Consider the following 21,835-nt stretch of genomic DNA (forward strand, 5'->3'; position numbering starts at 1 on the left):
ATCATCATCTCGCGCAACAGCAGCAACGTTCTAAGCATCTACCTAAAGCTCAGGTCAGAGCTTCGATTAGTTTGTGTTTTGCCGTCGCGTCGGTATCCAGTCAGTCAGTCAGTCAGTGGCGCATCAACTAAACTGATTGTGTTTTTTTCTCAAGTCTCTAGTCTCATCGTGTCAAGCGAGCGTCTCAAATCGCAAAAAAGAAGTATTCAAATTACCCGCGTGTAATTCTAGTCGATATGCAAATTTTATCAGCCGCACTGCTCTTTGCCATTTACTTTCACTATTTGGCTGCGACGACGACGACGACGGAAGGTGAGTTGCATCACCGTTGTTGATCGTTCCAAAGGATACTTTACACGACTCCCCCGTTTCATCTCTGCCAGGAGCAGCGGCGCGAAAATGCAGTCACGTGACGGTGTTCCACAAAATTCTCGGAATGCGACCAACGCCGGTGCTCCACCGAGACAGTGGACAACTTCCGCTCGATGGTGGTGGTGGCGGCGGCGGCAGCGGCACCAGCAGGTCTACTAGCAACAACGCTAGGTGCGCGCGATTATGTCGCGAAGATCCCGACTGCTACGGGTACCTGTTGGTGTTCAGCCAGAACGTGTGCTACGGCTACAGCAGTAACCGGACGGCGACGCGGGTGGCTCCGACCCGGTACGACTACATCGACGAAGCAAACCACCAATTAGTCGCCGATGCTAATGTTGCATTTTTTGTCAAGACCAGCTGCCTGGACGGTTAGTAGGGTGTGCGACGCGCGTTTTGTTTGAATAATGATGGGCGAGGGAGGTGTTGGGGATGTGGTACCTACTCTTTCGCATTGTTGTAGGCGAAAGGGCGGAGAGGATGAGTAATGGGTGAAGGAGTGGATCACTATCGGGATGATTACCGGCAGATGCTGGCTGGGCGCTGACTATTAGCATGTATTTAGCAAATCACGTTTACGTGATTCTTTTAATTTATTTTCTGTGTGGATCTCCCTTTTTCATCCACTCATTCCGCTTCAAGGTTAAACAGGTAGAGTACGAGTTGAAGCGGTTATCATTCCATTCTAAAGAGTTATGTCAATTCCGTCCAATGGAATCCGACCAAAAACGGTAGGCGTTATATCTTATACTCTGTTCACAATAGGTCACTAATTTTCACACGCGCCAATGTCTCACACGCTCAGAATGTGAATTGGTTCTGTTTGCTATGGCTTTCGATTTCATTCTAGCTCGCAAGCTAGCGCACTAATAAGCGACACCGACAGCTTCATAACTTGATTAAGTATGCTATATACCTACTTTGGATTGTGGATTCGGATAGTAAGGTAAACAATCCGCGGAAGCTAAAGACGATTCTCTGGGAAAGCTTATGGGAAATTAGCCCAAGTCATATCGACGCTAACAAAATGTATCGTTTCTGGCCTCACCACATCTGTTACAAAAAAGCTGGTGAATTGCAAGCTGTCAATTTGAAAACTGATAATTGTTCTGGAAAACTTACAAATAGATAAAGCTCTACTTAGCATTCTGGTAAGTTATGTAATTTTCATTGATTTGCGCGTATGGTAGTGTGGTGTATAAAGTGAGAGTTATAGAAAGTATATAAAATTATGTTTTAATGCTTTCTTTTCGGGCATGAAACATGCGCTAAAACCTGATGATATTTTGAGGTTGCTAATTTTTGCAAGAATAAGATAAAATATAATCATTCATCATCATCATCATCATCATCATCATCATCACCACCATCATCTTCGTCATCATCATCCTCATCATCATTATCATCATCCTAATCATCATCTTCCACATCATCATCATCATCACATCATACTCATCTTCATCATCCTTATCATTATCATCCTCATCATCATTATCATCATCATCATCATCTTCATCATAATCCTCATCATCATCGTCTTCATCGTCATCATCGTCATCATCATCATCCTCATTATAATCCTCATCATCATCCTCATCATCAATATCCTCATCAACATCATCATCATCCTCATCAGCATACTCATCATCATTGTCATCATCATTGTCATTCACATCATCATAACCATAATCATCTTAATCATTATCATCGGCATCATGTTTTTCATCTTCATCATCCTTATCAGTATCATCCACATCTTCATTAACGTCATCCTCATCATCATCATCATAATCCTCATCATCAATATCCGCATCAACATCATCATCATCCTCATCATCATATTCATCATCATCGTCATCATCATTGTCATTCACATCATCATAACCATAATCATCTTAATCATTATCATCGGCATCATCTTTTTCATCATCATCATCATTATCATCCTAATCATCCTTATCACAGAGGGTTCATGATTAACAAAAATTTTAATCATGATTAATCATTAGTGATTAAAATTCCAATTTTGGTGATTATTGATTATGATTAATGATTAAAATTGGTTTTATCTGTGATTAATGATTATGATTAATGATTAAAAACGATTCATTGATTAAAAATCATGATTAATCATGATTAATCAATCACAAAAAACTGGAAATGATTAAAATATATTTATTGTTTAACATGTTTTTGAAGTTTCAAAAGTAAAAGGTAACTCTGTCCGGGAGATTTTTGTAAAAAGAATTATAAATTATATTATTTGAAACAGCATTTGAACCAATTTAAATTGGATTATATATTTTATATGATGAATCATTTTTGGTGATGAATGATTAATGATTGATTAATATTTTTTCTTATGATTATGATTACTGATTAATGATTAGATTGCAAAAATAGTGTGATTAAGATTAATGATTAATGATTAAATGAGATTTTTTTGTGATTATGTTTAACCCTCTAATACCCAAATTTTTTATTTTGATCTAAATATCATTTTTCGTCATCTAAAATCTATTTAAACATGTTTTGGGAGATGATTCTTTTCAATTCTCGATTTTGTGAATTTCAGTTTTTGATTTTTCTAATTTTTATTTTTGAACATCCCCACACTTTAATATTTTTCCTGGAAGCCAATTTGGGGAACGGATTTTTTGAAATAAAAACATTTTGAGATTTTATGATTATTGTTGAAATATTATTATTTTAAATTTTTTTCACAGAAAATTTTATTTTCCGTGTAATTTTAGGGAAAATAATTTTAGAGTGTATTCGATTCCCTTAAACTATTAAACAAGGATAGAATGATTTGGGAAAAATTCAAAATATGTTAATTGTAGCGATTCAATACAAAATAAACAATGACTTCTAAAAGGTAACTAAAACATCATATTTTCAATGATTTTTTAAAAATGTAATTACGCTTTAAAATACACCAAAAACCATTTTGAGATATACAGAACAGTCCTAAATATCAGCCAAAAATATAAAAACATTGATTTTCCACGAAACAAAAATTACAAAAATGCTCAAACTATACCCCGTCTAAAGGCGGGATTGGGTATTAGAGGGTTAATGATTTTGATTAATCTTAATCATTAATCATTAATCATGATTAAATTTATGATTAATCATCAACGCTCTGCATCATCTTTATCATCATCATCATCATCCTCATCTCCATCATCCTTATCAGTATCATCTACATCTTCATAAACATCATCCTCATCATCATCATCATCACCATCATCATCTTCATCATAATCCTCATCATCAATATCCTCATCAACACCATCATCATCCTCTCATCATACTCATCATCAGCGTCATTCTCATCATCATCACCATAATCATCACCATAATCATCACCATCATCATAATCATCATCATCATCCTTATCATCTTCATCCTCATCACCATCATCGTCATCATCATCATCATCATCATCATCATTATCATTCTCATCATCCTCATCATTATCATCATCATCATCATCATCATCATCATCATCATCATCATCATCATCATCATCATCATCATCATCATCAATACCTCATATTTTTGTTTTTTGATGGTTTCAAGAACCTCATCTAGTCTGTTTGACTTAACCTTTCAGGATGCGCGCCATCAAGCAGCTGATACTGCACCGCGCTCGCGCTGTATACGACGAGCGAGGATTTTTAGTAGTGTTGTACTGTTTACAACGGCACGCGTCCTGAAGGGTTAAAAATGCTACTTGGGAAGTCTACTGCATTTTGTTTTCCGAAGATATGATTCTTTGACATCACTTGGTGTTAAGTAAATATCCTCCAAGCATTTCTTGAGTGCCATGCCAAAAGCTCCGAGTTGTATGAAATAGTATATGGATTGTAGGACTCGATGAAGTGCTGGAGAAATTTGCGGGGAACTAATGGTGGAATTTTCAGGGAACTCCTCGAGGAATTCCACAGCAACTCCTGCAGGAAATCCAGATGAACTCCTGAATGAATCCCCGTTGAGCACCTGAAGGAATTCCCGAGCAGTTTTTTATTTTTGAAAATTCCTGAGGAACTCTTAGAGGTATTCCCGAGTAACTCTTGAAGTAATTTCCGAGAACCTCCTGATGGAATTCATAAGGGACTCCTCGAGGGATTCCCGAGCAACAAATGAAGGAAATTTATAGGACCTCCTGGAATAATTTTCTAGGAACTCCTGGAAGAATATTGGAAAATCTGATAAAGGAATTCTCGATGAACTCCTGGAGGAATTCGCGAGGATCTTCAGAAGGAATTCTGAAGAATCTCCGGAAAGAATTCTCAAGCAATTTCTGGAGAAATTCCCGAGGATCGTCTAGGGGAAATCCCCAGGATCTTCTGGAGAAACTATGGAGGAGCAACTGGACAAATTCCCATAGAACTACTGGAGCAATTCCCGCGAAGCTCCTGGAGGAATTCTGGTGAATCTCCTGGAGGATTTCACGAGGAACTTCTGAAGGAATTCTCGGGAAACTCCTAGAGGGGTTCTTGCAAAACTCCTGTAATGATTCTGGAAGATCTCCTGGAATGATTCCTGAGGACCTCCTGGAAGAATTCTTGAGGAATTGTCGAGGAACTGCTGAAGTATTCCTAGGAACATCTGAAGGAATAACCGAAAAACTTTTAGAAGAATCCCCCAAAAACTCTTAAAGGTATTCCCGAGAAACTCTTGGAGAAATTTCCTAGGAACTCCTAAATGAAATTTGGAGGATCTCCTTGAAGAATTACCGAGAAACTCCTGAATACATTCATGAGAGAGTCCTATAGGTGTTCCAGAGGAACTCCTAGAGAATTACTGTGGAACTACTGAAGGAATTATGGAAGATCTCCCAGAGGAATTCTCGAAGATCTCCTGTATGTATTCTGAAGGATGTCCTAAAAGAATTCCTGAGAAACTTCTGGAGAAATGCCCGAAAAACTTCTAGATATTCCCCGATAAACTCCTGGAGGAATTCCTGAGAATCACCTGTAAGAACTATTGAGGAACTCCTGGAGGAATTCCCGAGGAACTTCTGAAGGAATGTCCAAGGAATTCTCGTAAAACTCCTGCAGTTATTTTGGGGGATCTTCTGATGTAATTCCCGAGAAACTCCCGGATCATACCAGAGAAACTTTCCGAGGTACTTTTGGAAGAATTGTCGAGGAACTACAGGATGAACTGTAGAAAACTTTCGATGAACTCTTAAAGGAATTTCCACTGGACTTCCGGAGTAACTCCAGAGGAGCTCCTGGAGATTTCCTGAGGAAATTCTGGTGGACATTCATAGAAACCCCTGGAGGAATTCCATTGGATCTCCTGGAGAAAATACTAGAAATTCCTGAGTGAACTCCCGAGAATTCCGGGGGCATTCCAGAGAAAATTCTGGAGTAATTCCCAAGAAATTCCTGGTGAAGGAAGTCCCGAGGAACTTCTGGAGGAACTCCTGAGGAACTTCTGGAGGAATTTCCAAGGAACTCCTTGACAAATTTCGGAAGATCTCCTGAGAAGTACCAGTGCAACTTCTGAAGGAATTCCTGGAAAACTTCCGGAAGAATTCCTAAGATACTCTCAGAGAATTCCCGAGATACTACGTGATAATTCCTGAGATCTCTTGGAAGAATTCCCAAGGAACTCCCGGAGAATTTTAGAGAAATTCCTCGATGAAGTCTCGAGAAACTTTCGAGGAATTCTTGGAGGAATTTCCGAGAAACTACAGCAAGGATACTGGATCTACTAGAGGAATTCTCAAGGACTTTCTGAAGAATCCCCGATGAACTCCTAGAAGAATTCCCAAGGACTTTCCAGAGTAATTCCCGAGAAGCTCCTGGTGGAAATTTGAGGATCTCCTGAAAGAACTCCCGTAGAACTCCTGAAGAAATTCCCGACGAACTCCTGAAGGAATTCCCAAGAAACTTTGAGAGGAATTCCCGAGCAACTTCTGGAGGAGTTTCTGTGGAACTCCTGGAGTGATTTCAGAAAAACTCCTGGGAGAATTCTCTAGAAAATCTTGGTGAAATTCCCGAGGAACTCCTAGAGAAATCCATAGAAATTCCTGCGTATTTCCTGGAAGAACTCTCGAGGAACTCCTGTAAGAATTCTCAAAGAACTCCTCGAAGAACTGTCGAGGGACTCCTGGAGGAATTCCCGAAGAGCTGCTGGAGGAATTCTTAAAGATCTCCTGGAAAAAATCCTGAGAAACTCCTGGATAATTTCCGAGGACCTCGAGGATCTTGGAGATGATTCCGAGGAACCCTAGAGAAATTTCCAAGGGACTTTTGAAACATTTCTGAGAAACTCCATGAACATTCCAGAGGAACTCCTGAAAGAATTCCCCAGGAACTCCTGGAGCATTCAAGAGAACCTTCTTGAGGAACTCAATAGGAATTACAGGAGGAATTCCAGATGATCTCCTGGAGGAATTCTCAAGGGTCTCGTTTAGAATTCCCGAGGAGCTACAGGAGAATTCAAGAGGATCTCCTGAAGAAAGATCAAGAAACTCCTTAGCGAATTCCCGTAAAAATCCTGAAGGAATTCCAGAGAAACTCCTGAAGTAATTCCTCAGATAGTCTTGGTAGAATTTTCGAGGAATTCCTGAAGGAATTTCGGAGGCTTTTGTGGAGGAACTTCTGGTGGATCTTTCGAGCGTCTTTCAAAAGAATTCCCAAGGAACTCCTGGATAAATTTCCGAGAAACTCATGAAGGAATTCAAAAAAAAAAAACTCCTTGAGGAACTTTGGAAGATCTAATAGAGGAATTCAGAGAGGGGAGAATCCCAGAAAAACTGCAGAAGGAATTCCTGAGAAACTCCTGGAGGGATTCTCAAAGAGCTCCTGGAGGAACTCCAGAGGAATTTCTGGAAAATTCCTGAGAAACTTATTAGTCAATTCTGGAGGATCTCCCGAAGAGATTACCTAGGGACTCCAGAAGAATCTCTCGAGCATCTTCTGGAGAACTCTCCAGAAACTGCTGGAAAAATTTTAGAGAATCTCCTGTAGGAATTCCCGAGGCATTCCTGATTAACTCTTGGAGGAATTTCCGAGGAACTCCTGAAAGAATTCATAAAGGATTCTTAGTTGACTTTTCCGAGGCCCACCTGGAGGAAACTTGGAGGTTCTCCTGAAGGAATTTTCGAGGAACACCTGGAAGGAGTCATGAGGGACTCCTAGAGGAGTTCCCGAGGATCTCCTGGAGGATTTCAGGAAGATCTCCGTTAGGAATTTCAGATGAATTCATGAGAGACTCCTGGAGGTGTTCCAGAGGAATTTCTAGAGAATTGGTAGGGGAATCGACTGTATTTTGTGCGAATCGGATTTAACGGCTACGCAGTCTTAATACATCAAAATGAGTTGTTATCTATCCCGACGTTTCCACACTTTGGATGGTGTCTTCTTAGATAACAACTCGTTTTGAAGTATTAAGACTGCGTAGCCATTAAATCTGATTCTTCTAGAGAATTGCCGTGGAACTACTGGAGGAATTTCGGAAGAGGAATTCTCCAGGAACTCCTGAAGACATTTGCGAAGATCTCCTGATTCCCGAGAAACTTGTGGAGAAATTCCCGAAGATGGTCGAGGGGAAATCCCCATGATCTTCTGGAATAAATGGAATAAATAATGGAGAATCCACTAGAGGAATTCTCGAGGAACTTCTGGAGAATTCCCCGTGGAACTCCTGGATGATTTCCCGAGAATCTTAAGAATTCGAAGGAACCCCAGGAGAAATTGCCATGGAACTCATGGAGGAGTTTCCGAGCAAAGTCTGCATAAATTCCCGAGGAATTCGTGGATAAATTCTCATAAAAAACCGGAAGAATTGCCGCGAATCTTCTGGAGGAATTCTGGAGGATCATCCAGAGAAATTGCTTAAAAACTCCTGGAGGAATTCCCGAGGAACATCTCCAGGAATACCGGAGGAATTCCTCAAAAAAATCCCGAGAGACTGCTAGAAGAATTCCCGAAAAACTCCTGGAGGAATTCTGGCGGATCTCTTAGAGGGATTCCTGAGGATCTCCTGGAAGTATTCCCGATGAATTCTCGAGGAATTCCTGAAGAACTCCTATCAAACTCCTTCCTAGAAGGGGAGCTCCTGGAGGAATTCCCAAAGTTTTCCTGGAGAAGCTTTGGAGGATCTCCTGGAGGACTTCTCGTAGAACACCTCAAAGAATTCCTAAGAATCTTCTGGAGGAATTCCCGAGGAACTCCTGGAGAAACTCCTGGAGGAACATCTGCAGAAATTCAGAAATTCATGAAGCAACTCCCGTGGAACTCCTACGGTGTGATTGTCTTTTTTTTTAATTCCCGAGGATCTCCTGGAAAATTCCAGGGAAACTCCAGGATCCAGGAAACTCCAGGATCTCTAGAAGGAGTTTTGGGGGAGGAACTCCTGGAGGAATTTCTTAGGAACACCTGGACCATTCCTGAGGAACTTCTGAGAAATTCCAGAAGAACTGTAGGAGTCCCTAGATATTCCTGAGCGAATTCCCTAGAAACTCTTGTAGGAATACCTTTCGAGCTCCTGGAAAAATTTCCGAGAAACAGCGGATGGAATTTTGGAGGATCTCCTGAAGGAATTCTCGAGGAACAACTGAAGGTGCAACTTCTGGAGAGTTCCCGAGGAACTCTTAGATGAATTCCCTAGGAACTTTTGGAAAAAATCCTGAGGAACTTCCGAGGAACTCTTAGAGGAATCGATGGATTTAAAAAAAAAATACTTCAAGTTTTCCGGGGGAATCCTTGGATCTCATTAAGGTTGTGGAACTATCCCGAGTGGATCTGGACCCAGCCTTGAAGGATTTTAAAATGAATCTCAAAGGTTCCTGAAACTGTTCTAGATTCTGGGATATATGTATCTCAGTGGCCATTACATAAAGATGTTTGAAGTGTCCTAGAGCGATTATTGGATATCCCAACTTTTTTAGAAAATTTGTATATCATTACTTCCACTCCATCCCGCTGATCATTTCAAGAACTTTTAGGAATCTTTTCCGGATCCAGCCCAATATGTACTAAGGTATTAACTCTTGTTCCATTACCTAACATTTTATTCATATCCCCCAAACAGTGCCCCACAAATGCGCCACCAACAAGCTCTTCCCACTGGTAACCATCCCAGGTGCCGCCCTGATGCTCCCGTCATCTCATCACCTCCTCCCGCGACTGGTCACCCGAGACGAGTGCGCATCGGCGTGCTTCCGCGAGCAACGGTTCCCCTGCCGATCGGCCCGGTTCGTACGCTCCTTCCGAAACAACAGGCACCGCCTGTGGTGGACTAGGACCGGCGGCGGCGCCAGCCCCGCTCAAATGGGCCAATGCTACCTAAGTGCAGCGGATCGCTTCTTGCATCCGGAAGCATTCCGCCGCGGTTGGGAGGAGAGCGGGGAGTATTTGGAGAATCAGTGCCATTCGGTGGCAGAACGGGGTTCGGCGGGTTGTTCGTTCGAGCAGCATCGGGATGCGGCGTTCGTCTACCCGGACGATTCACTGATCGTATCGGGTGAGAAGGGGTGCAGCGAGCGGTGCTTGAACGAGGATCGATTCATTTGCGCTGGGTATACGTATCACAATTCGTCTGGAGGGGGAGACGGTGAAGGAGGGGGAGGGCCAAGCTGTATGCTGCATTCGGACGATCTGACGAGCTTGGGTCCTAAGGCTATTCGGACGGTGTTTGATTGGGTTTACGCCAAGAGGGTACCCTGCTTGGCGAAGCTGGATGCGCAATGTCTGAGCAATCGGATGGAGGTGGCCTATGAGCCAGCTGAAGAATACCGTGGGAGAATGTACCTGAATACGGCGCACCAGAATTGTAGCTTTGAGATGACGACCAACAATGGAACACGGCTGCTGGAGATCGCAACTGGAAACGAACTGGTTGAGTCTCGCTGTGGGATAAGGCGAGCCTTCATCAAGGGGAATATGTTTGAGTAAGTATAATCATTTGCGATTTATTGCTTCCATCAGTGACGATGAGCTTTGAAACGTCGATCCTTGCAAGTATTACTTAGTTTTCAATTCATCGTTTGTAATATTAAGGGGATACACTAATTTTCTTGAAAACTTTCAATAAGCAGATAATCATGGCCTTACAAGCGGTTCACGGAGTTTAGTGAATCCCCTTTGTTGGCGTTGGCACCGGGGCGCAATCTTCCAATTGGCAGCACGATCGGGGTGTGGTGTTCCTCTTGTGGTGGGACTAGACCAAATACTTACTGAATCCAGCAGCACTCTTGTCCACAGCTATCGCGATGATGAATCGACGATGATCAGGATGACGAAACCCACTATCGTTTCACGGTACCGTTGCGAAGGGATACGGTATTACATTCCGTGCGTGCCAACCAACAGACTAGACGGAACGCGTTACTTTCGAACACCGATACTACTCACTCAGGGTAGGAGGTTCAAGAAGGAGAATAGTTAAAATCGAACGTCCAAATCGTGTGTGTTAGGATTTAGGCCTTTCTAGACTCATGCCAACGTTACTCGCATTCGGAACCTTGGCGTACCAGAGTGAGAAATAAATGCCTTCACACTTGAATCTAAATCGAACTGGCCTTTTCTAGACTCATGCCAACGTTCTCGCATTCGGAACCCTAGCTTACCAGAGTGAGAAAAAGTTCGATAGATTCAATGATTTGGGACTCGTCTAAAATCGTGTGTAGAGCACTTAGGCCTTTCTAGACTCATGCCAACGTTACTCGCATTCGGAACCTTGGCGTACCAGAGTGAGAAATAAGTGCCTCTACACTTGGATCAAAATCAAACTGGCCTTTTCTAGACTCATGCCAACGTTTCTCGCATTCGGAACCTTGGCTTACCAGAGTGAGAAAAAGTTTGACCGATCCAATGACTTAGACTTCCACGATTCTAAATATCAACACTTTAGAAGGATTGAATTATCCAATCAAGTGATCAGAATAATTTAAACTTCGCAAGTGCAAGTTCAGGATCAAAGGAATTTGAGTAGCAAAATACTTATCCGGGAGGTATCCAGTGTGGAGTCCAAAAACAAAACTGACTGTCGTCTTTATTGATCTTCCTCTTTTATAGCCGCAGGGCCTACCAAAAATTACACATGATCTTTCCTGAAAGGATGATGAAATAGCGGCTCTCGTTACGATCTACACATTTACACTTTCAGTACGTGTTTTAACATGAATATATGAGCGGCCAGATTTCTAGAATGATCTTTCGCGGGTACATGGGTTTTCGTGTTTTCACAGGAGAAATATTTTCTTCTCCGAAGAGAGAATTTTCCTGAATTTGAGCAATCTCTCTAGCTACATGATTTGATTGTATTTGTACAGAATTAGATCTACCATTCATATTTTGCACGATCCCGATGCTCAGCTGGCCTAATTTTCAAGATCAAGTTCAATGATTAATTTTGATTACATTTAGAATGCTACCGATCTGCTAGGCTATTGGTATGGTTTCCATCGGGTGTCGCTTCAGATTGTTTATTTATCATGCTGCTCAAAGTCAGTCGAGTCCCTCAGCCGCATAGCTTTTGCTTCGTTATGCTGATAAACATTGCCGCTCTGCTCTACGTTTATAATCGCGGGCCCTATTATATTGTGGTAGGTCATGATTGTTCGAATTTGATTGGGGTTTTATGATGCGGCTCGCTTGGTTAGTTGTAGGAAATGGTTGGAAAGGAATTCGTTCCGAATTGTGTGGATTCAAATGTACTTCACGCTTCGCGTTCGTAACACCCTTATTATTATCCTTTTCGCCATAATAGCCCAAGATCCTTAGGTTGTAAACATTTCGTGGATTGAGGGCGGGCCCTTCGACCCCATCTATGTATTGGGAGTCAATTGAGGGCTTGATTTTGCAGTTGTTCGTGAGAAATTTCTTTGGAAGGAGATTATTTTCCCCTGACGCGTGTTTTCCGCAAGTGTCTCTGCACAACCCTTTTTGGCTCTTCATACAGGAGAATGACTGATCACTAACAACAGCACAATTTTGATCGAATCGCTTTTCAGATTATTCCAGTGCTATAGGCAAATGCCTTGCTACAATATATGCTAGAACAAAATCATCACATCATCAATAGCCCATGATTCTTAGGCACCCTACATACTACTCAAACCGTTTGACCAACATTGCTACCGCCCCCAGGTTGGTCGAACCAGCGAATGTTTCTGCAATCGTATGACGAACTGCCAAATCGTGTTGCACCAACATGTCACTTTGGTTGCACCAACATCACTCCCATTTGAAATCGCACTATGTTTGTGCAACAACGCTACACACGGTACTATCGGTTCGTCAAACATTGGCTCCGCCCACCGTTGGTTTGAGTAAAATAAAACTGGTTTGATTTTTGCCGACCAAACCGTCAACCGTCCTTCCCCCATAAACCCTTACGTAATTAATGGACAGCCCCTAACGAGTGGTAGTTATGGAGATATTGTATACCCAGGAAAGTGAAATAAACTGTATTTATGAAAAGATCTTATTTGATGGGCCCAGAACCAAAGGGGTGTAAGTGACCATTTTGTCGATTTTGAGCTGCGCATATCATAAAATTCTTCAGATTTCAAGCTTTCAGGAACTTTTTTAAGATTGTTTCTACGATGATTAGAAAAATTACAACAAATCAGAGAATAATTTATTGATTTTGAAACTCCATACATTTAGTATAGGATGAAAAATTGGTCCAATACTTTAAACCTCATTTACTCGAAAGTGGGTTTTTGTCACTTACACCCCTTTGTTTTTTCAATAAGGGCGAATCCCAAGTTTTCTTGGAGATGTTCTTAAAACCACAGATTGATGAGGAATAGTTGTGTTCAGTTGAGCCTATGGCAAGATCAACTGCTTTCATAAAATCAAATAAAACCAAATAGAATCTTGGAAGGTGTTGATGTGTATGTTAAATGACATTGCTAGAACGAGACAACAGTAGTCTCTCCTGATGTAGCCATCTCTCGAAAAGGTTTCATCTGAATAAAGATAACGCTGCGCAGTCAGTCTTATTTTGGCTATCAAACTAAAAGGTTACTCAAAACAAACTCTTACTCTGAACACCCATCGTTAGCGAGAATCGCTTATGTGTTAAACTGTACAGTACAGGTTGGCGACGCAAGGCAATGTTCTGAATTTCACAGGTTAGGCCCATCGGACAAAATGGTGTTTGTGATATAATAATTTTGAAGTAGTAGTCGTGTCATGTCAACTTCGGCAAGCCGAAATCTCACGAATTTGCCGAAGGTGACGTCACGTCACGTTCCAGAAGCTGCGAACAAATTCGGAAGCACCGAAAAGTTTAGCCGCGAAGAAGATAATTTGCCAGCAACCAGTGCTCCCTACTCGACCAGAAAAACGTTAACAACAACTGGGTAAAAGAAAATAGCGCAGTGAATGTGAATTTTAAATCCGGTCCGACAGCTCAGTGGTTCAGTGGTGCTTGGAGACAGGAAAACATCGAATTTTGCCGTGTTTACTGCTTGGCAGCGGTTGCAATCAGCGATTTCCCCGGTCAGTACGTAATCGGGTTTAACAAGCGGACGGATCACGGAGCTAACAAAGAATCCTTCTTCAATACGGTCCTGAAATTCTGCCAGTGCTGACGCAGGCAAGCGGAAGCCATCATCGATCATCGTTCTATGGCCGTGGTTGGTGGTGTTACCGTTAGTTGGTGAGAGGTTGAACTGATTCGGTGGAAACTGGAAACGTGCGCCTAATGGCTCATCGCAATCAGCTGTGACGGGATACTGAGAGAACGTCATCGAAACCGAACCTGAAGTTGACTCTTGCGAACCGTGATCGAGACCGCTACTTATTAGCGATGTTGAAAAAGACTTTGAGGGGTTCCCAGAGGAATAGCAAGATCATCACAAGGCATTCGCAAGCGGAACCGTTCGGCTGCATGCTTGGAATCTACGCCGGTGATTCGGCGATCGAAAAGGAAACGGACGGCTAAGGTCGACAAGGATTTCCTGTATAATTAAGTAGTGCACATGAAGTGTTTTCGAAATTATAATTGAAGAAAATCAAAGTTTTATATAGTTCATTAGGAATGTTTATTTTAATTGTTCGAATTTGATAAGTCTTAGTTAAAAAGGTATATAATTTCGTAAAATCAAAATTTCTGAAAAGTTTAGACAGAATTCTGATAAGGGAAGAACTGATGTGTATGTCAAATGACATTGCTAGAAAGAGACAACAGTAGTCTCTCCTGATGTAGCCATCTCACGAAAAGGTTTCATCTAAATAAAGATAACGCTGCGCAGTCAGTCTTATTTTGGCTATCAAACTAAAAGGTTACTCTAAACAAACTCTTACTCCGAACACCCATCGTTAGCGAGAATCGCTTAAGTGTTATACTGTACAGTGCAGGTGTAAGTGACAAAAACCTACTTTCGGGTAAATGAGTTTTAAAGTTTTTCACCAACTTTTTCTCCCATACAAAATGTATTGAGTTCCATAATCGACCCATTTTTTTCCAATTTATTGTAATTTTTCTAATCATCGTGAAAATAGTCTTAAAAAAGTTCTGAAAAGCTGAAAAGCTTCAAGTCTGAATGTTTTTTCTGTAAATGCTGAACTCAAAATCGACAAAATAATTACTTACACTCCTTTGCATATGGACCTCTCAACCCCTGGGGGCCTGGAACTCCCTGAATCTTCCTGAAACTACTAAAACTCGTAAAACTTTCCATTGGCCCCCAGACTTCCTGAGACTTCCTGAAACATTCCTGAGACCTCCATGTGTCCCTCCTACAGCCCATTGACCTCCTACAGCCCAGAGACCCCCTTACGCTAAAACCGTGGGTATCAGAGGCGCTTGAAGGGCATTTAGGAAACCCCCAAGAGCACTCAGTGGTGCTTCAAGGGGTCTAAAAGGCGTTCCAGTTGATTCAGTGGTGTTTCAGTGGAGCCAGGATGTTTCAAGGGGATTAAAGCACGCAAAAACCGTTCAGTACTAACAAATTTAAAACCGACTCATAAATGCATAATTTCTAGACCACACCAAAAATGTGTAATAGTTACACATTCACAAAATCAACACGTACGCTCTTCTTGAAGTAAAATGTCGATATTTTTGTTTACCAAGCTCATTAGTAAACCTAACTGGATTGCTAAACTATTGCGAATTTCAAGATTTTGCGGACGCAGAAGCTGATTTTATGAATGTGTAACCGTTACACATTTTTTCAGTGGTCTGGAAATTATGCACTTATGAGTAGATCTTACACATGTTAGTACTGAGCGGTTTTAGCATGCTTTAATCCCCTTGAAACATCCTGGCTCCACTGAAACACCACTGAACCAACTGGAACGCCCCTGAGACCTTTTGAAGCACCACTGGGTGCTCTTGGGGGTTTCCTGAAATGCCCTTCAAGCGCCTCTGAGACCCACTAGAGCCCCCTGAAAGGCATTCAGACCCCCTAAGACACCCCTGAGACCCACCTAAATGCCCCTGAGACATCCCGGTACTCCCGGATATCCTCTGTGACCCCCTTGATACGCCCTAGAGATCTCTTGGTAACCCCCTGAAACCCCAAGGGAACCACTGGTATTCTTCTGAGACTGAGGCTGAGACAGAGGCTCCCTAAAATGCCCCTGAGACCCCTGGACTGTGGACCTCCTGATCCCTTGGGACGCTCTTGAGACCTCCGGGTTTTTATTTATTTATTTATTTGCTACTACATCTCTGACAAAAATTGTCACACAGACTGTTTAAAAAAAATTTAATCCTATTCTTAAAAACTAGTTTACTTCTGTTTACTTATATTAAAATCGAAAACGTCACACACTTGATTAAACAATCTACAGCAACAATCCAACGGGTTAAACAGTCCGTAGTTAGTGCGGTGGCCAGGAATCCACAACAGTTGCCGATTTCGGAGCTGACGAGTAGGCGCGTAGAGTCTTACGTTCTCGAGAAGGGAGGTGCAGTCGATATTGCCCTTGATGACATCAAAAATGAAAAGTCTTTGTAGCATAATACGACGACTTGCTAGCGGTTGTAGACTTATTAGTGCACATCGTTGCTCGTAGGGAGGCAGTTGAACCGGGTCGTTCCATGCGAGATTCCGTAGAGCATACCTTATGAAACGTTTCTGGACATTTTCGATACGGTTGGCATTAACATCGTAGTATGGTGCCCAGACTTGAACTCCGTATTCCAGTACGCTTCGCACTAAGGCACAGTACAAGGGCTTTAAAGCATACACATTATCGAATTGAGCTGTATTGCGGCGCAGGAAACCGAGCATCGCTAATGCTTTTGCTGATGTCACCGCGACATGATCATGGAATCGAAGCTTACTGTCAAGCACCACACCGAGGTCCTGAATCGAGCTAACCTTTTTTAGTGGCGTGTTGTTGAGGGAATAAACAAACGTAGTAGCAGACTGGCGACGTGTGAACGTGATCGCGTTACATTTGGACACGTTCATCTACATTCCATTCACATTACACCAGCGTGACACGCACTCGATGTCAGCTTGCAAAGCACAACAGTCCACAAGCGACTTAATCACGCGGAAAAGCTTCAAGTCATCAAGAATTCTCCAAGCTTCAAGATTCTCCTGATAGACCACTGGAACCCCTTAAATGCCTCCGAGGCCCACTGAAGCACCCTGAAGTCTCCCTGGAACCCCTTTAAGCTCTTCTGAGCCCTCTAAGTAAACTCCCTGAGAACCCCATAGGCCTCCTGAAGCACTTCTGATACCCCCTGGAACCCCCGAGATACCCTGAAGTACCCCTGAGCTTGAACCCAAGTAACACAGAAAACATCTCGAGAAATAAAATTTTCAAGAAATGTATTATAAATGAATTATAGGCGTATCAGAATACATCTTGAGTTATTTTTGAGTTCTAATAGGCTCCTAAAATGAAAAATATTTTCCCGATTTTGTTGTATAACACGAAGAAGCATGCTATTCTGATCTCAATAGATTTTTTTCCAAACTAAAACAATGACAGAATAGCTAATAATCTCGAAAACAAAATAATGGTAAACAGTTCTTATTTGACTTTCGAGGTCAACCTTGACGTAACGAAAGTGGACCGACGGGTTGCAAAAGAAATCACATTGGCTCACTTTTGACAACAAATGTTCCTGTTTGACATACACGGTAAACAAAATTTATTTTAAAATTGAGTGCTAAACAAGGAGAGTTTTGAAAAATATTAAATTTTTCAAATAGTTATTTTATGGGCTTTACCTGACAGGAATACATGAAAAATGAGTAAATATGTCATTTTAACCAATACTTGACCGATTTATGCAAAAATTGAGATAAGCCTTTAGGAGCCTATTAAGTTGACCAAAAACAAACAGCATAAATTTGCATTCATAGCACATCGTTTTAACTATGTATGACATAGGGTATCAGTTCCCTTATTAAGCATGTGGCTCCCATTTTCATCCTACGAAAAACAAAGGATTGAAGCGCTGTTTGTTTTGTTTCCTATTTTTGTATATTTTGTTAGAAGTGAGCACCTATGAAAACAAAAAGAACGGAATCAATCGGTGCCGTAATCGCTTGTTTTCGAATAAGATGAATATGGGAGCGTGAGATTACTGATGGCACACATACCCTACGTTGATTATACAAAGATACGACAAATATGAAGCTTCAAATACTAAAGCAGGCTAAAACAGCGACTAACATTTTCGTCATAAAATACATTACCTTACATTCCACGATTCCCATGATCAAATCGTAGTAGGCCATAGCACTAAATCGGAATGAGACGTGTAAGTTCTCCTATTTATCTCTGATGTTATACTTTCAACACCCGGCATTATAATCTCTGTTGGCAAGTCCAAAAAGATGCTAATGCCTAATTTGTCGGACCCGTATCAACCTATATCAAGAACCTAAACGTTCGAACTACTCAATTGTTGTTTTAAATGTTTATTCACTATGTAATATTGAAACTGTAAACTCTAAAACTGTAGCACCGTATACGCACATTGTATTTTAAACCATTTCAGTGGAAAAGGCATTGGAACTCTAGCATGGCCACTTTTTCGATCCAAGAAATTGCACAGCACGAACAACAGATGCTGCAGTCAGATGGTTGAGAATAAATTCAACAATTTTTCCCGCAAAAAGTGATTTCCGTCCGTCTCTCACTTTATTTCCTCCTCCCAAATCGTTCACGGATAATTCCGAACACTAAACACAAATTACTATTTGATTGTTGACGGCTGCACTTCGAAATCTCGCGGAAACTATTGAAAAATCCGACGCGTACGTGCAACATTAACAAAAACAACATCACAATTCAAAACAAGTGTTTTAACATTTTGACAGATTTGGTTCTGCTAAGATATAGTTGTGAGTTATATTTAAGTTATTTTGGTGTGTTTTTTATGTTCGCTAAACACAAAAAATAAGTATGTTGAAAGTAAGCTATTTTGACGTATTTTTTGAAGTATATAAGAAGTTCCTCCATAATTCGTTATTGAGTTGCTCTAAAGATGTAATTTCTAAGTAATACTGACTTCAAAGCGTAACATGTAAAGACATATTTATGTTCCTTAGAAAAATCATTCTGATTATAGTACCGGCTAAAACAATGAAGTCATGAGACAAGCTGACATTATTATTTCCCTCTAATTGTGATGATCATACAAACAAAGATTAGTTTAAAAGACTACCAATTTCACTTAAGAACAATCAGGAACGTGTCTTGGGCTTATTTGTAAATTCGTTCAAAATTCAAGTAGTTCTCGGATTTTTTGTACGGCACTGTAAGATTCATTGAGAATCTACCATATTGAGTCATCGTGTGGTTTTGAAAAAATATCCAAAAAGAAGCATTATTGGGATTGTTTTTGGAACAATTTTTGTTTTATCTCGATGCATTACAATGGCGCTTGAAATGTGGAGAAGTAAAATCAGCAGTTTCACCACAAATCTTAAACCGCAAGAAAAACACGACTACCATTACTCAGAAAGTCCCATTTAATAATTTGTTATCCGTGTGCATAATTTAACTTCATCATTCGGAGTTCATTCTCCTGGTTGAAAAGCTCAATGTAATCATGTAGGTATTGACACAAATTTTATTTTGTTTTTTTACCGATGATTTTTACGTCCCACGTATTTGCATATTATAAAAATGCTTTATGCAAATTAAATAACTCTCGTATAACTTAATTACATCCTATGCAAGTGGTATGTAATGTATATGTTTTCTATCAGTCGTATAACCTCAAAATAGCTTGATTATAACTAATGGATGCGATTATATTATTATAGTATTCTGGAAGTTACTCTGATGGGCAAATAACAGAATTGCAACTAATGATTACTTGAAAGCTAGTTGGCACGTACCATGACTAAAATTATTAGCACTATGAGTGAATTACAAAACATGTTATACAACTTATAAGATGTTCTATAAGCCGCCATTTTTTGCGCTGTTTTGATTATATAGGTGTCGAATATCCAATCTATATTACTAGAAAAATACTACCCACTTAGTATGAAACATGAATTTTTAACTCTTATATAACAACATGTGTTACTTGGGAAACGCCCCTAAGACTCCTTGATGCATCCCAGCGTTTCCTAGAAACCGCATTGAGACCCCTGAAATGCCTCTGAAGTGTCCTTGAGATTCCCTGGAGCCCCCTGTACCACAGAGATCCCCTGAGACACCCTTGAAGCCCGTTTTCTTTATTCTCCGATGTTGGGGAAATTGAACCAATGCGTCCAATAAGTTGGACTTTTGTGGGATTCATAAACGCCACTGCGACCTCCTGATACCCCCTGAAATCTCCTGGGATCCCATTAGAGCTCCTGATACCCCATGCAATGCCCTTGATACCTTCTGGACCTCCCTGGATCCCCTTGAGCAGGCTTGTCATTTGCTCCCACGGTGTGCCTCAAATGCACCTTTTTGTTCTCTTTATCTTTGAACGCTCCCACCGCTATCGCTTGCACGAGAGCAAAGCACAAAGAGGCAACATGTGAAAAACAAAAAGGAACGTTGAGTCACAAGAAACAGCACAAAGGGAAACATTTTTGTGCCTCATTTTTGAGGCTCCCGGAAAGTTGTTCAACAATAACACTGGTTCTTTTTGTGGTATACTCGCCCCGTTCGCAGGGCATGACAATAGCGATCCACAGATGAATCACTTGTACGCTTGTTAAAAATTGATTTGTAAGCATAAACAAGCTTCTCTTAACCCCAGTGAGCACAAAGTGCCTTTGAGAGAAGACGCTCTAGCTTTGGATGCGGGAGCGCGGTGCATGATTTTATGTTCTCTTGTTTTGCTCTGAGAAGGATTCCATCTCTGCCCTTGAGACTCCTGGATGCCCGCCTTAGGCCTCCTGGAACCACCACCCCCCCCCCCCGAGACTCACTGAAATGGCCTCCCCTTAAATCCCTGAGACCTCTTGGGTTCCCTCTGAAACACCCTTGAAACGCCCATGAGATCTCCTGGTACCCCGCTGAAACCTCTTAGAACCCCCTGAAACGCTTTTGTTACCTCCCTTTTTCCTTCCCCAATTATCACCACCTGGTGCTGGTGGTGGTGGCCAACCTCGCGAGTTACGGAAGCATATCGAATATCTTGAATGCAAACATTAATTTTCTGTTAACTTTTTAAATCATACCTGAACAATGACCCATGACTAATTCGTTCCTTTTCAGCTTTCTGGTGTTCGCCTACGTGTACATTCAGCAGCATCCGGTAGTCCGAACGCAAGCCGATCGCCTCCTCAAAATGGGCTGCATCCACCACTTCGATTCCGCCAACGTAACTCACCTAATGAACAATCTCCCCATGCAGTCAACCGTGGACTTCATCCCGCACAGTCAGTCGTTCAGCTTCGGCCTGACGGAAGTTCGCAATGGAACGTCCAAGGTGGCTAAGGGCGTCACCACCGAGCTCATTGACGTGGAAACGCAAGCGGAAGTGTTCGAAGCCACCCTGGGACAGTTGCTGGAGATGCGAATAAGGTCATCCCATCCGGACTTCGACTTGGTACCGCACAGTTTGGTTGCTTATTCGGGTGATCAGTCACTGGGGCTCTTGGACGATAAAGGCTGCCCGCTGGACGGGCAGCTCCTGTCAGGCTTTCGGAAGGAAAGAAAACCCTCGGAGGTTGTACTAGCGGCACGTTTCCATGCCTTTATGTTTCCCAGCTCAACGACGATAAATTTTAGGCTAACGATCCAATTCTGCTACGAATCGTGTCCCAAAGCGGTGTGCTTCTATCAATAATAAAGTATTCTAAGAATGTATACAAAAATGCCCTAATATCTCTTTAGTATGGTTGTATTTTACCTCTAGCGAGGGACTAAAAGCATGCAAGCTACTATATGTAATACGTAATCTCAGGTGCGACTAGGCGTGCGGCGGCAAGTACGGCGCGTCCCTAAGTGGGTATGCGATCCCGCAGGTAAGCCATGATGGATTCCGTTCCTTTTTCCAGAATCTGGTGACGCGGCTGCCGAAAGCCGTTTCCGATCAGTTCCAGAGTTCTGAA

The 21,835-nt window shown here is 41.7% G+C and overlaps 2 protein-coding genes across 4 annotated transcripts in view; one reads left to right on the forward strand and one right to left on the reverse strand.

Annotated features, from left to right (window-relative positions):
- LOC109416060 (uncharacterized) lies at positions 1-21,570 on the forward strand. Its single transcript, XM_062847278.1, has 4 exons — positions 1-312; positions 387-743; positions 9,430-10,288; positions 20,997-21,570. The coding sequence occupies exons 1-4, from the start codon at positions 237-239 to the stop codon at positions 21,568-21,570; spliced, it is 1,866 nt and encodes a 621-aa protein (XP_062703262.1). The 5' UTR covers positions 1-236.
- Positions 21,452-21,835, reverse strand: part of LOC109416059 (leucine-rich repeat-containing protein 40) — a 23,349-nt gene continuing 22,965 nt past the window's right edge. For 2 of the 3 annotated variants that reach the window (XM_029867660.2, XM_019690021.3), the window contains exon 7: positions 21,607-21,830. In XM_029867660.2, the coding sequence (XP_029723520.2) occupies positions 21,725-21,830 (106 nt within the window). In that variant the 3' untranslated portion in view covers positions 21,607-21,724. Of the gene's footprint in view, positions 21,831-21,835 lie in introns of all 3 variants that reach the window. The other variant, XM_029867659.2, reaches the window with a different exon arrangement.

The sequence above is a fragment of the Aedes albopictus genome, chromosome 1, assembly GCF_035046485.1.
Source record: "Aedes albopictus strain Foshan chromosome 1, AalbF5, whole genome shotgun sequence".
NCBI lineage: Eukaryota > Metazoa > Arthropoda > Insecta > Diptera > Culicidae > Aedes > Aedes albopictus.